The following is a 13,097-nucleotide window of genomic DNA, read 5'->3' as shown; positions in this document are numbered from 1 at the left end:
GCACCATGCGGTAGTTTTGAACTACCGCATGGAAGCCGGATCCATATAAAGATGCTTAAGTCAATGAATACTTTAAAGAGATTAAATGCTAGTTTTATTTGGAGGAAAAGGAATTAAAGTACTAACTTGGGTCACGTGGCACCATAATTGGGGTAGTAATTCAGGCCACGTGGCTTCATCTAGTTAAGGAACATATCCACATCGTGTTTGGCAAATAGGGTTATCTTTTTCGGAAAATTAACTTTTACTCAACCGTTGGGTGTATGCTTACTAAGTTCCAAACTCACTCGATCTTTTGTTTTCCTTCCCAAAATATTGCTGGTGATGAGATAGAGGGGTGAGGGAACATATATTAAGTTTTGAGAAAAACATAAAAAAGCCCCATAAATTAACTGCTGTTTTTTAAATAGCCACGTGAAGTTACAAGAATGCTAAAGTGATAAATCAAACTATCAAGGTGGGTCAAAAATGCTATTTTTTTTTATTTATTATTATATTCCTATAATTTCTTTATTCTCTTAAAAACTAAAATTAAAAACTAAACTAAATTATTTTTTTTTTAAAAAAAGAAAGCAAGGAGGTGGATTAATACAATATATATATATATATATATAGTTGGTTTAAATTATAAATCACTCACTAAGGTATAAAAGATAATTTAGAAGTCCTCAAGGTATGCTAAAATAACAATTTAGTTCATGTAATAAAATTTTGTCACAATACTTGACGGATCATGTTAGCGTTCACGTCAATACCAATAAAATGATGACATGTGTTACCCTTAATAAAAATATATATTTATAAAACTAAAAAGACTAAAATTATTATTATTATTATTATTTAAAAAAGGATGATACCCCCTACTCTATATATATAGTTTTATAAATGTATATTTTTAATTTTAATATTTTTTTTGTAAGAGGAACAAATATCATCATTTTATTGGTACTGACGTTGACACTAACGGAATCCATCAAGTGTTTTGACGGAATTTAACTGAAATGACTAAATCGTTATTTTGACAAGACCTCTGAATTATTTTTTATTCTGTAGGAAGCGATTTTTAATTTAGGCCAACCACATGGATTGCTTATGTATTTATCCTTTTTATTTTTGTTAAAAAGATAGTTTTTTTTTTTTTTTTTTTTTTTTGAGTTCTTAAGAGAATAAGTGTATTTTAGGAATATAAAAAAAAAATAATCTTTTTGGCACACCTAGTGCATCTCCAATAGGAGAGCTATTTTAACCAAAATAGTTAAATTTGACCATTTTTCCTCTTTATTTTTTTTCCCCTCCAGCAGAGTAGCTATTGTAACTTTTTTCTTAACTTCATAAACAGTGAATAGACACTATTCACTATTTATCTATTTACTTTTTTTTTTTATTAATATTTTATCTCCCTCTCTACTGCCTCACCGCCATGCACTTGTCCTCCATCGATCTCCTCTAGCTTCTCACTCCCAATCTTTGCCATGAACTCCCTCACAAACCTCGTCCCCGTCCCCAACCCCGACAAACTTAGAAACCCCATCTCCACCGCCGTTTCTAACGCTGCCCTCCAACACGAATAACCCCCTCAAATCTTATTGGAGAGCTCGAAGGACTTGCGCTAGGGGGCTTGGGGGATTTTGAGCTTGCAAGGAGGTGAGGGTGGCTCAGCTGCAACGAGGGTTGGGGGTTGGAGGTGGAGAAGGAAAAGGGAGAGAGAGAGAGAGAGAGAGAGAGAGAGAATCAATGGGGGTTGGGGGATGGAGACGGAGACGGAGGCTAGAGGGAGAGAAAGAAAATAAAACAATAAAAAAAGATTGAAAAATAATATTTTAAGAAAATAAAAAGTAGAATAGAAAATATTGTTAAAGTATTTTTAAGAAAATAAATAGTTAAAATAGGTATTTATAATTTTAGAGTAACTACTTTAACTTTACTGATTAAAACTGCTCTTAATAATTCGATGTATCATTTTAACACACTTATAATCTTATCGAGTTATTTCAAAAACAGTTATTAGTCGACGAGACTTTTTATATTTTTCTCATACATTTTTTAAATAAGCGGTAGTCTCAGAACATTTAATTCAGAATCTCGGAATATGGAACAAAAAAAGTGAGTGTTATGAAAGAGAAATGCTAGAACATCTCCCAGTGTTCTCCTGGTGTTCTTCTGGAATGGCATAGATGTAATTAAAAAATTACATTTATGTCCTTTTGGATGGCACAAATGCAATTTTTTAATCAAAAAAATTACATCTATGCCATTCTAGGAGAACACCAGGAAAACACAAGGAGATGCTCTAACATTCCTCGTTATGAAAATGTCATATCTTCACCTTTCTCAGTTTCTCTATCCCTCATTGACCCAAAAAAAAATCCCAATTTACCTTTTCTCTTCTTGACGAAAAATCTCTGGCTATTATCAATTATTTGGAGGCAAACATTGCGGCCGTATATTGAGGGATTTTGGGTTTGGTCAAAGGAGCTAACGGAACCTTTGAGGCAAACAGACGGACCCTTGCTCATACTGTGAAAAGTTAGGAAGGCATCATGCATGCATGATGAGGTGCAAGCTCCATTAAAACACCCAAACAATTATATATATATATATATATATAAAAATAAAAAAAAAATAAAAAAATAAAAAATAAAAAAAAATTGAAAAGGGTAAATAAAAAATATATATGAAAGAGTGTTAAAAATAATGATTATGCGATTATATTCATAACTTCTTAATTATTAGATTACTCATATCATAATAAATTAACACTTAGTCCCACTTACTTGCGTATTAGGACTATTGTTTTAATATGGAAAAAATATATTTTATCGTTTTAATGTTTCAACTCTTTTTTAATCTTGTCCTCAAAGTGAAAACAATTGCAATGCACCCCAATCAAGTTTTAAAATTTTCAATGTTGTTCCGTTACTTAAGTCCGTCCTTTTTAATGGAAATAGACCATGTGCGACGCATGTGAGTTTTTAAAAGCAATTTTTTTTGAAATATCCTTTAAAAAAAATCTATTTTTTTTAAAATAATTAAAAAAAACGACTAAAAAATATTTGGGGGGTGGCGGCTCATGGGGTGGTTCAACCACTCCCAATTTTTTTTTTGTCAATTTTTTTAAAAACATAATGATTTTTTTATAGATATTTTGAGAAGAATTGCTCTTAAAAACTCACGTGTATCGCACATGGGTCTATTTTTAAAAAATGACGGACTTAAGTAATGGATGGGCAACATTAAAATTTTTTAAAACTTGGTTGTGGTGCATTGCAATTTTTTTCACTTTAGAAGCAAGATTGAAAAAGATGTGAAATATTGGCGGGTAAAGTGTACTTTTCCCTTTTAATATTGTGACTAATTATCATTTCTCTCAAAAGTATAAACTTATAAGAAATAAGAAATTTTAGGGAAAAGTACATATATCCCTCTCAAACTACTACTCAATTGTCAATGTACCCTCCAAACTACCAATTGTGTCAATTGTCCCCCTCAAACTACCAAAAAAATGTCAATGTCTCCCCTAATACCAACAAAAAGACAAAAATAACCCTAAATTTTTTTGAATAAGACAAAAATGTCCTTATAAATTCGAAAAAAAAAAACTAAAACTAAAATATTATTTTTTAAAAAACAAATGAAATAAATTAAATAAAAAACGAAAAAGAAAGATTTTATTTTTATTTTTTTAAAAAAAAACAAACGAAAAAATAACTGAAATATATAAAAACAATTTTTTAAAAAAAAAAAACGAAAAAGAAAAAGGAAAAACCAGTTTTTATTAAATTAAAAAAAAAAAAAGAAAAAGAATATATTTTTTTTAAAAAAAAAAAACCAAACGAAAAAATAACTGAAACTTACAAAAATAATTTGTTTTAACAAAAAAAAAAAAGGAAAAAAAAACAGTTTTTAATTTTTTTTTTTTTGTATAAATTTTTGTTATTTTATATTTTTTAAAATATTTTTTTAGTTTTTATTTTATTTTAATAATTTTATGAAGGGTATTTTTGTCATTAGGGAGACGTTGACAGTTTTTGGTAGTTTAGGGGGGGACATTGATACAATTGGTAGTTTGTGGGGGACATTGACAATGAAGTGGTAGTTTGAGGGGGTTATGTGTACTTTTCCCGAAATTTTAATTATTTAACCATTATTCTAATACTCGTGTGCAGGTTCAAATTTTTTTGACTTAATTTAAATGGGAGATAAATTACAGTCATTATGACAAAAAATAAAAATGCTAGCCAATTAATTTTTTCACGCATAAAAGGACGCCCTCCTATTGCAACAAACATTAAACAATTACATGTATAGATACTTTAACTCCATAAAATTGGCATCAAATTACCAACGTAGCGAATATACCAAACTTACTAAAACTTATTTTCCCATTCTTTTTCTTTGCTTATTATGCTCCGGCTCCTTTTCGGAGATCTCTTCGCTCTCCTAGCCTCCTCCTGCTAACGTGAATGTCCCGTATTTGAAATGGGGATGAACAATTTTATGTTCCAAGATTTTATTCCATAAATTTAACTGTATACAAGATGTCGTCATATGATGGTAGAATATATTACCACATTGGATATCGTTACATTCAGTAAAATAAAATATATATTAATCGTGAAAATACAATCCTTTGTCCTTTATTTGGTTAGGATCTGTCCCTTATTTAAAATCTTATGTGTGCCTCCATGATACAATGATAATTAGATGTTCCATGATCATGATGTCGATGGCTGGGGACCAGTTTTAAGAAACTTGTCATGGTACTCTTTGAAGCAAATTTCGAAGCCTTTCTCAGGCACATTCACCTTCCACTCTTCAAACGCCTCCAAGACCTTTAGAATTGTCGTCCCATGATCACTGACTACCCTCGTAGACCATTTGGTCAACACGGCCCATCTACTCTCATTCTTGAAGGAAAGCAACAACTTTTGGATTTCCTGGTTCTCAGGGTCGGACTTAGTCTTCTTTTGAGCCTGATACTGTTTCCAAAATTGCCACTGTTTTCGACTTTTTCCAACGCAAGACAACTCTATGAAAATGTATGCTTCCTGTGTGATCGGATCCTCAGCCAAAACGTTTACTTTCTCGGAGAATTGTTCAATCCATCTCTTGTCCTTGCCTCCACAGAAGAAGGTGTACTCTTCGATCTGATTGCACAAGATATGTCCAATTAACCTCAAATTTTATGTAAGGGGACATAATGAATTTTTCTTGAAACTGCATGCATGAATATGTGCACAAGATATGTATTCATTTAGAGTTGTGAACATGACTTAACTGCGTACGGTCCATGTGGACGCACGAGCATGCTAGGATGGATGACCGGTACAGTGAAAGGGAAGGCATCCATTCCTATGTTCTTAATCATGTAGAGTGCATTTTCGTTAAATACATCCCCTTGCGAGTTCATCACCACGACAATAGGTCTATTCTCGAAGTGCCACGCCTCCTTAATGAATTTGATGCCTGCTAGTGGTGAAAAGTATTGCACTATGTACCATGGCATTTTAGACCGCAACATCTCAAACTTCTTTTGCAGGCCATCAGTCCATTGCTCCACAATTGGGATCCATACAATTTTGTACTGATCATACCCATTTTCTCTTATTCCATCATAAATTGACTTTAAAATTGAGATATCATCCCTGGAGATGTCTAGGCCTGAAATGAGCAATAGAACCCTTTTCTTTTTCAGCTCTTCGATGCTAATCTGTTTGTGCAATACATAATTCAGACGAAGTACCGTAATATTCAGTTTGTAGCAAGTGTAAAAGTACTGTGAAGGATTATTCTTAAAGCATTTGCAAAGCTAACCATTTTGTTGGTAGAACCGTCAATAAGAGGCTGCATATCATCCTTGGCGAAAATCAACGCCTTGAAAACCTCTATGATTTCGTCAGGTGTTTGTAAAAGTTCCTTCATTTTCCTTCTAATTGCCTTCAGTTTCTCTACAGTGAACGAGTATCTTGGGTCAACGTTGTGCACATATTTATGCCATTATATATATTGAATGTGCAACAGATTCAATGGAGCATGCATGTTTCCTTATGAATGAAATCGGCATTAATTGTGGCTAACCTATCTCTGAACGGTGAATTTCTATGCTCCACCCTCGCATGAAGTCGATGTCACTGATTTTCTGGGTGAAGGGAAGTAGTTCCTGTGTCTTGTCCCTGAATCAGGCAACCATGGTCATTTGCATTAGATTAAAATTAAAGGACAATATTATCTATCAAATATTTAATTTTAAACACCCCCCCCCCCCCCCCCCCCCCCCCTGTAGACACCTATGAATTTGCCAATAAGCAATTCTATTAGTCCTATAATTGTGACAGGGAAATGATTTATATACAAAGAATTTCAGCATCTATATATAGTACATGTGACAAGAACTTACTCATCGCTTTTGAGACAATACATCTGAGTTGTGCAAGCTATAACAGTAATGATAATCCAATAGATATTCACCGGGTCCACGGAATCCAATTTATATCTTGATAAATGTTCATCCTCTATAGCAAGATCATGTAGCTTCTTCGCCTCAAAGACGGACTCGATAACGTCCAACATGTTAATGATAATTTCGTTAAGTTCACAAATCGTTTTCCCGTATTTTTGAATGTCCGAGTGCTTTAAGGTGGCAGGTACATGTTTTGGTATCTCCATTGATTCAATGAGTTGGTGCGATGAGTGAGGCACCAAGAAATCCTCATAATCCAAAGCAAAAGTTGCAAGTATCAGCACAGCCTTAGCATCCCATGAATAGCTTGAGAGTTTGTTAAGTATTAACATCGTTGTTTTGTGTGCAATTTCCACACCCGGAGCCTTGCATGCCATCTGAAATTAATTACACAATATTTATCATTATGAAAAAATGTTAATGTACAGTAAAAAATAATGATCACATTCATTTCAATCTATCCTAATTCATGCCACAAATATTTGGGTAAGAAAAGGAAAAGAAAAAAAAGAAGAAGAAGAGCTATTAAGCAAGATTGTTTATGTGTAATTGTAATTACCTCATGGATAAGTTGCTTGAGTGTGCGTAATAGCGGATTGAAGCTAATTCTAGATACTTCTTCCTCCAGGTTCTCCAGGTGTTCTTGGCCCTATAGTAAGAAATCATCAATACTCAAAGAAATCTCAAAGGCTATTGCTCCGTTTATTTCGGCGTAAAATATTTTTTGAAAAATATTTTTCGTATTTTTTGGTATTTAGTGTGACCAAAAATAATAGTCAAACTAAAAATTTGACCGAAAAAGCTTCTTTAATTTTGGAAAGTAATTTTTATTTTTAAATTCCGTAAATCATTTTCCGAGTTTGAGGTTCTCATTCTCAAACCTCTAGATCATTGTTAGACGACCATCAAGACAAACTCCGACAACCGCTAGGTCACCACCAAACCACTCTGGACCATCACCGAACCACCCTCGGGCTACTATTGGACTATCGCCAGACTACCATTGAGCCACCCTGGAGTACCATCATCAAGCCACCCCTAGACCACTGCCAAACCACTACCGAGCCACTTTTGAACTACTACCGAGCCACCTCTAAACCACCCTCAGACCACCACCAACAAATTATTTTATATTAATATATTTTAGGTTGTGAATAAAAATTTATTTTTATAGGTTAAAATGATTGAATGAATATATAAAAAAATATCTATGATTTTCTATACGCACCAAACTCTAAAAAAATGTTATCTGTGAAAAATATTTTCTTTAAAAATAATTTTTCTAAAAATATTTTAGAACAAAGAACATTTTCGACCGTCGAAACAAAAAGGAGGATAACTTGATCCCTTCATCAATAACTACAAATAACTTTATCCCATCTATTTGTTCTCTCCTATTAATATCCCACACCTTCGGACTAGCTAGCTAGAACATAAAATGGGAATAGAAGAAAAAGGTTAAAAAGAAGAAGAGAGAAAATCTTCTGAAGAATATGGTGGTAGAAACATATATACCTGTAAAACATTGCCGACAATATTGGTTGAACGCCTAAGAATGTTTTTGACGACAACGAAAAGAGAGTCGGCATCAAATTTTTCGTCAGCAGGAACAATATGGGTTGCAGAAATTAGATCCATGATCTCGCTGTGGTTCATGGTAAACGGGTTCAGCTGATCATCATCATCCTCACTGGGTTGCTGTGCGGTAATTGGCAGTACCATCTTATCGCTGGCCATTGTATTGTCTATTGGAAGGCTTGAGAGAGGTTAGAAATTAACTCTCAATGGTTTGTGGAAGAACAACAAGACTTGAATTACAACAAATTAAAAACAATTGCCAATGAGAAAAAGGGCAGCGACATGTCAATGATGGCAAAGATAACCGCCTCAAACATGGTCAAAGAAATACAAAAAAAAGAAGAAGAGCAAGGTGAAGATGCGTCAATGTTTTTATTTGTTAAGGAATGCGTCAATCAAATGGTGACGGGTGAACAATTTTATTTTATTCGTTTTCATATTTTGAACGATTGAACATTTTGTACAGCAATGGTTTTTTTTTTTTTAATAAATAAATGCAAATTAAGAACCACACGAAAGAACTACTGATATAATATATTAGAAAAGATACTAAACAAATTGGTGGAGTTAGATATTGAATTTGGTGCAATTAGAGTGGGTGAGCTCTGCACGATCTTGCTGACGAAGGAAATGAGTGAGACTGAGAGATAGAGAGCCAGCGCTCCATTGTTTGAGGGCCACATAAACAGATCTACACTTCATTTACAGAAGAAGCTCCAGGTCTGTGTGGCGTAGTTTCCAAAAGGTGAAAGCCTCCTCTCCTTTTTATACCAAATATAATGCAATGTTAATGGTCCATTAGTCTCTCTCTCTCTTGCTGTTTTATACACTTATTCGCTATTGTTTATGCTTGCAGTGATTTAACCTAAACGTCGCTGCTTTTCATTCTAGTTGTTGTTCTAAAGTGAAGGACCTGAAATTTAGTAAAATTTGATATAGATTCGACTTTTTTCTTTCTTCTTTTAATTATTCCTAGCTGTTGACACCCTTACATTTTGTTTTAAATTAGGGTTTTATTTATTTATTTTAAGATTTGAACGTATTACATTCACAATAAGGTGATTTCACATCACCAGAGGGTGCTGAAGAGGAATTTGTCCCCAAAAGCTCCCATATTTTGTCATTTTGATGGGTTACTGTGTGATTGGGTTGTGACTGGAAATGGGATTGCAAAATGGAATTTGTAAAACTGGGGTTGAATTGGAGGGAGTAAAACTCCACTTCGGGTAGGAGTGGCACCGCACACAACTTGTTTGATAAAAGACCTCCCTGACTTCTCCTACAGTAACACTCTACTTATAGTCTTATAGGACCTAATACATGCTAACTAAAAGATTACTACGTTACCAGACAAGTGGTTTATTCGAACTCAACTACTAACAAACACTAGTTGTTATTAGATAACAAGATATGACACGTTTACAACTTTTGTACAACTCCAACAACTTTTTTTAAAATCTACCATTGGATATGTAGGACCCACATGTAAGAAAACAGATCCAATGGTTAATTTAAAAAAAAAAAAAAAAAAAGTTATTGGAGTCGTGTCAAATGTTGTTAATTTATTTAACATTTGTTTGCTTGATTATCTTGGAAGTTGCATTTGTGTTGGAAAGTGTCTAATGAAGGGTTGAATGTGGTAGTAATTAGGATGGGAGTTGTTGGAATATTGGCTATATAATGTGGGAAATGATCTAGTCTAAAATTGAAATATTTTGTATTGTTTTCTCCTTGTAATTAGTAAGAATAGAATAGTGGTTGAGCATGGCTCTCTATTTTACTCTTGATATGTCTTTGAAATAATTCTAATTCTCTGTTTCCACAGCATAACTTGAATCGTGAGAAATGGGAAAAATACTCATTCAGTATTTTTAATACTAGTGACTCTTGTCTGTGTCAAGAAATTTAAGGAAGGCAACTTGATAGATGGGAGAATCAGTGAGTGCGAAAATTCAGCAAATAGCAAATGCTTCAATAAAAGATGAATATCAACGTGCAAATTTGGTAAATGACATCACAAAAGAGTTAGAAAGATTGAAGCCCCTCTCATCACCTAAATGTTGTATCTACAAGGTTCCAGATCCCCTTCGCAAGTTGAACGAAGAAGCCTATACTCCTCAAGTTATTTCAGTAGGGCCTTTTCACCATGGCGGTGAAAAGTTGCGAACCATGGAAAAGTACAAAGTAAGATATCTCAAGGAATTCATGGAACATGTCAAGATAAACTTGGAGAATTCACTACACGCTATAGAGGATTCTGAAGAAAGTATCCGTCAATGTTATGCAGAGATTATTCCACTTAGCAGGTATGATTTTTTGAAAATGATCCTGACAGATGCAAGCTTCATTGTTGAGCTTTTCATCAGAAACTGGCGGGGAGGATATGCATGGACACCTGATGCAGGATAGTATTAAAGCCATGGTTGTCTGCTAGGATGCAACTGGACTTTATGTTACTTGAAAATCAACTTCCTTTGTTTATTATTGAGAAATTATTTAAGCTTGCATTTGCATCTCACGGAGACTTACCTTCCTTCATTGAGCTTACCTTTCACTATTTTGAGTTTTACAACATTCAAAAATTTTCTCCCAATCTTGAGCTGAAAATAATGCATTTTGTTGATTTGCTTAGAAAATTTTACCTACCTCCTCCCCAAAGTCTACCAAGAAGAAAATCTCAAATAGTTGAGCATATGTACAGTGCAACCCAATTGGATGAGGTAGGATTGAAGTTTGAGGCGAATCATTCAAGCAAATCCTTACTGGACCTACACTATGAGAAGGGAGTGTTGAAAATCCCGCGCTTTACCTTGGACAATTGCACAGAACTTTATGCTCGAAACCTAATGGCCTTGGAGCAATGTCATTATCCAAATGGAGCATATGTTACTGATTATTTTCTCATGTTAGATTTCCTTATCAAGAGTGAAAAAGATGTGGAGTTACTTGGTCGAAAGGGGATCATGGTTAATGGCCTAGGTAACAACGATGCAACTTTCATCAACAATCTAGGAACAAGTATTGTACATTCAACCATGAGCTCCAGTTATTATGATCTTTGTAACGATTTGAAACAATTCTACGAGGACCCTTCGCATGGTTGGTTGGCTTCCTTGAGACGGGATTATCTTCGCACTCCTTGGATGGCTGCTTCTACCACAGCTGCTGTTATCTTGTTGATCCTCACTTTCATACAAACTATATGCTCTATCATCTCACTAAAGTAAGTCTAAATCTTGTGTCTTCTCTTTAGAAACTTAAGATGCATGTGTCTCAAGCTTCTCTGGAAGGTGGGGTGAAATCTTCTCCCTTCTTTCCCTCTTAGCATGATCGTCTGTTTTTCACAATCGAGTCTATTGATCGTCTGTTTTTCACTTGTCACTTTCTTCGAATGATTTGGAAGGAATCCTTCTAGCCTATGAACATTCTCAAATTTGCCAATCGAGGTATTGGAATTTGATCAAAATTATTCTGTCTCCCGGTGTTACTATTGAAATTCCCCGAGGAACATCGTATCTTTTCCAGCTATTTCGCTGTTATATATTACTATGGATCATATCTAGTTGGCCAGGAATAAAATGGTTCATGACCAATCTCCCTCTCAAGCTTTGGTTTGCTATATGAGTATATATACGTATGTGTGAATGGATGCTCTGCCGTGTGATTCCTCCCTTTTATGTCTCTGATAGACTGGCTGCTGTTTTTTATTTGCAATGTAACAGTTTGTATGTATAGAAGCCTCTAGAAAAATGTTGGAAAAGTAATAAAATATTTTGGATGCTACATGGGACTTTTAAGCCAATTTTGTTCTTCTTTTGATTTTTTGTGTTTAATCTTGTTAAATGAAAGATAAGTTGTCATTGCTGGATCTAAGAATCTCATTGTTTTGGTGGGTGCCAGAGGAGGAGGAACTACAGCAGCAAGTCCAGGAGCTGGTAACTAAAACAGGTCCAGGAGTACAGATAATTGATGGAACTTGACGAATCAGATCGAAGAAGAGCATAACTGAAGAAGTAAAAAGCATTTCTTTTGAGAACCCAAAATGGGAAAGATACATTTTGAGAAGAAAGTAAGGGACAAAAGTCATGAGAAGTGTCTGTAATGAACATATATGGGAATGGTGCTGAAAATTTGCAGGAAACAAAAAAATGTGGATAGGGGAATAATTATATATATATATAAAAGAAGAATAAGAAGAAGAGATGTTAGATCTTTGAACTCAAAACGTCGTTTAGTTCAAGAAAATTGATTAATCTAAACTGTTCATTATTTTTACGGGAGATGTTCTTTTTTTTTTTTTCTTTTTTTTTTTTTTAGCACATAAGCTGAATCCTCTCAACAAATAAGGTATGAAAAATGGATTTGAATTAAGTTTTGTTAAAAAGACTACAGCATATATATTTTATTTTTTTTAATGATATAGATTTAATTTTAATTTTTGTATGAAAAAGAGAAAATAAAGTTAAATCTAGACTTTTAAAAAATAAATACATGAAAAATAACATAAGTGGCATGCACAAAGTGATTGTGGAGTAATGCTAGAGTCTTTTTTGTGTCCTCTTAAATGTCATGTGACTTTTAAATTACTATTCGATCAAAATTCAATAATAATCATCTCAAATTCAATAGTAATTTTAAAAATTATATAACATCTAAGAAAACACAAGGAGGACTAGAGTCATCATTATAGCATGACTCGTGATTGTGAGCTGGCTGCGGAAGGAGAGATGAAAGCAAACTTCTAGACTCAAACACCAAAGTTTCGAGGACCAAGATTTCTTTGCATTTTAACTGTCAATTGAAAGGTGCCACATAGAGTAATACTACATGAGGAATCTAATCCTTTTTGTATCATCTCAAATGTCACGTGACTTTTAAAATCATCATTAAATTTGAGATAATCAAAATTTTAATCAAATTATAATTTTAAAAATCACGACACATTTAAGATAATAAAAGCTAGAAAAACAAGAATCCTCGTTCTAGCATTTATCCTGCCCATAAGGCACAGCTGCGATTTGTGATTAGCCACGAAAGTCCAAAAACAAAGGGCCGGCCA

At 33.8% G+C, this 13,097-nt stretch overlaps 1 protein-coding gene and 1 pseudogene across 1 annotated transcript; one reads left to right on the top strand and one right to left on the bottom strand.

Moving 5' to 3' along the window:
* Window positions 1–4,633: 4,633 nt before the first annotated feature.
* On the bottom strand, window positions 4,634–8,307 carry LOC133870820 (protein SIEVE ELEMENT OCCLUSION B-like). Its single transcript, XM_062308048.1, has 7 exons — window positions 7,976–8,307; window positions 7,020–7,109; window positions 6,398–6,837; window positions 6,079–6,173; window positions 5,815–5,948; window positions 5,279–5,710; window positions 4,634–5,147 (listed from the first exon to the last, which is right to left on the bottom strand). Exons 1-7 carry the CDS (start codon window positions 8,195–8,197, stop codon window positions 4,716–4,718), a joined length of 1,845 nt encoding a protein of 614 aa, XP_062164032.1. The 5' UTR covers window positions 8,198–8,307; the 3' UTR covers window positions 4,634–4,715.
* A 48-nt stretch (window positions 8,308–8,355) lies between these two features.
* On the top strand, window positions 8,356–12,263 carry LOC133870821 (UPF0481 protein At3g47200-like; annotated as a pseudogene).
* The last annotated feature ends 834 nt before the right edge of the window (window positions 12,264–13,097 follow it).

The sequence above is a fragment of the Alnus glutinosa genome, chromosome 6, assembly GCF_958979055.1.
Source record: "Alnus glutinosa chromosome 6, dhAlnGlut1.1, whole genome shotgun sequence".
Lineage (NCBI taxonomy): Eukaryota > Viridiplantae > Streptophyta > Magnoliopsida > Fagales > Betulaceae > Alnus > Alnus glutinosa.
Note: the sequence above shows the minus strand (reverse complement) of the source record. Positions and strands in the feature narration are given on the sequence as shown.

Bases quoted from the DNA above. Each gene is read 5' to 3' on its own strand.
- LOC133870820 (XM_062308048.1), bottom strand. From the start codon at position 8,197: ATGGCCAGCGATAAGATGGTACTGCCAATTACCGCACAGCAACCCAGT. The intron at 7,110-7,975 runs GTATATATGTTT...TTCTTACTATAG, and splicing joins TTGTCGGCAATGTTTTACAG to GGCCAAGAACACCTGGAGAA. The intron at 6,838-7,019 runs GTAATTACAATT...AATTAATTTCAG, and splicing joins TCAAGCAACTTATCCATGAG to ATGGCATGCAAGGCTCCGGG.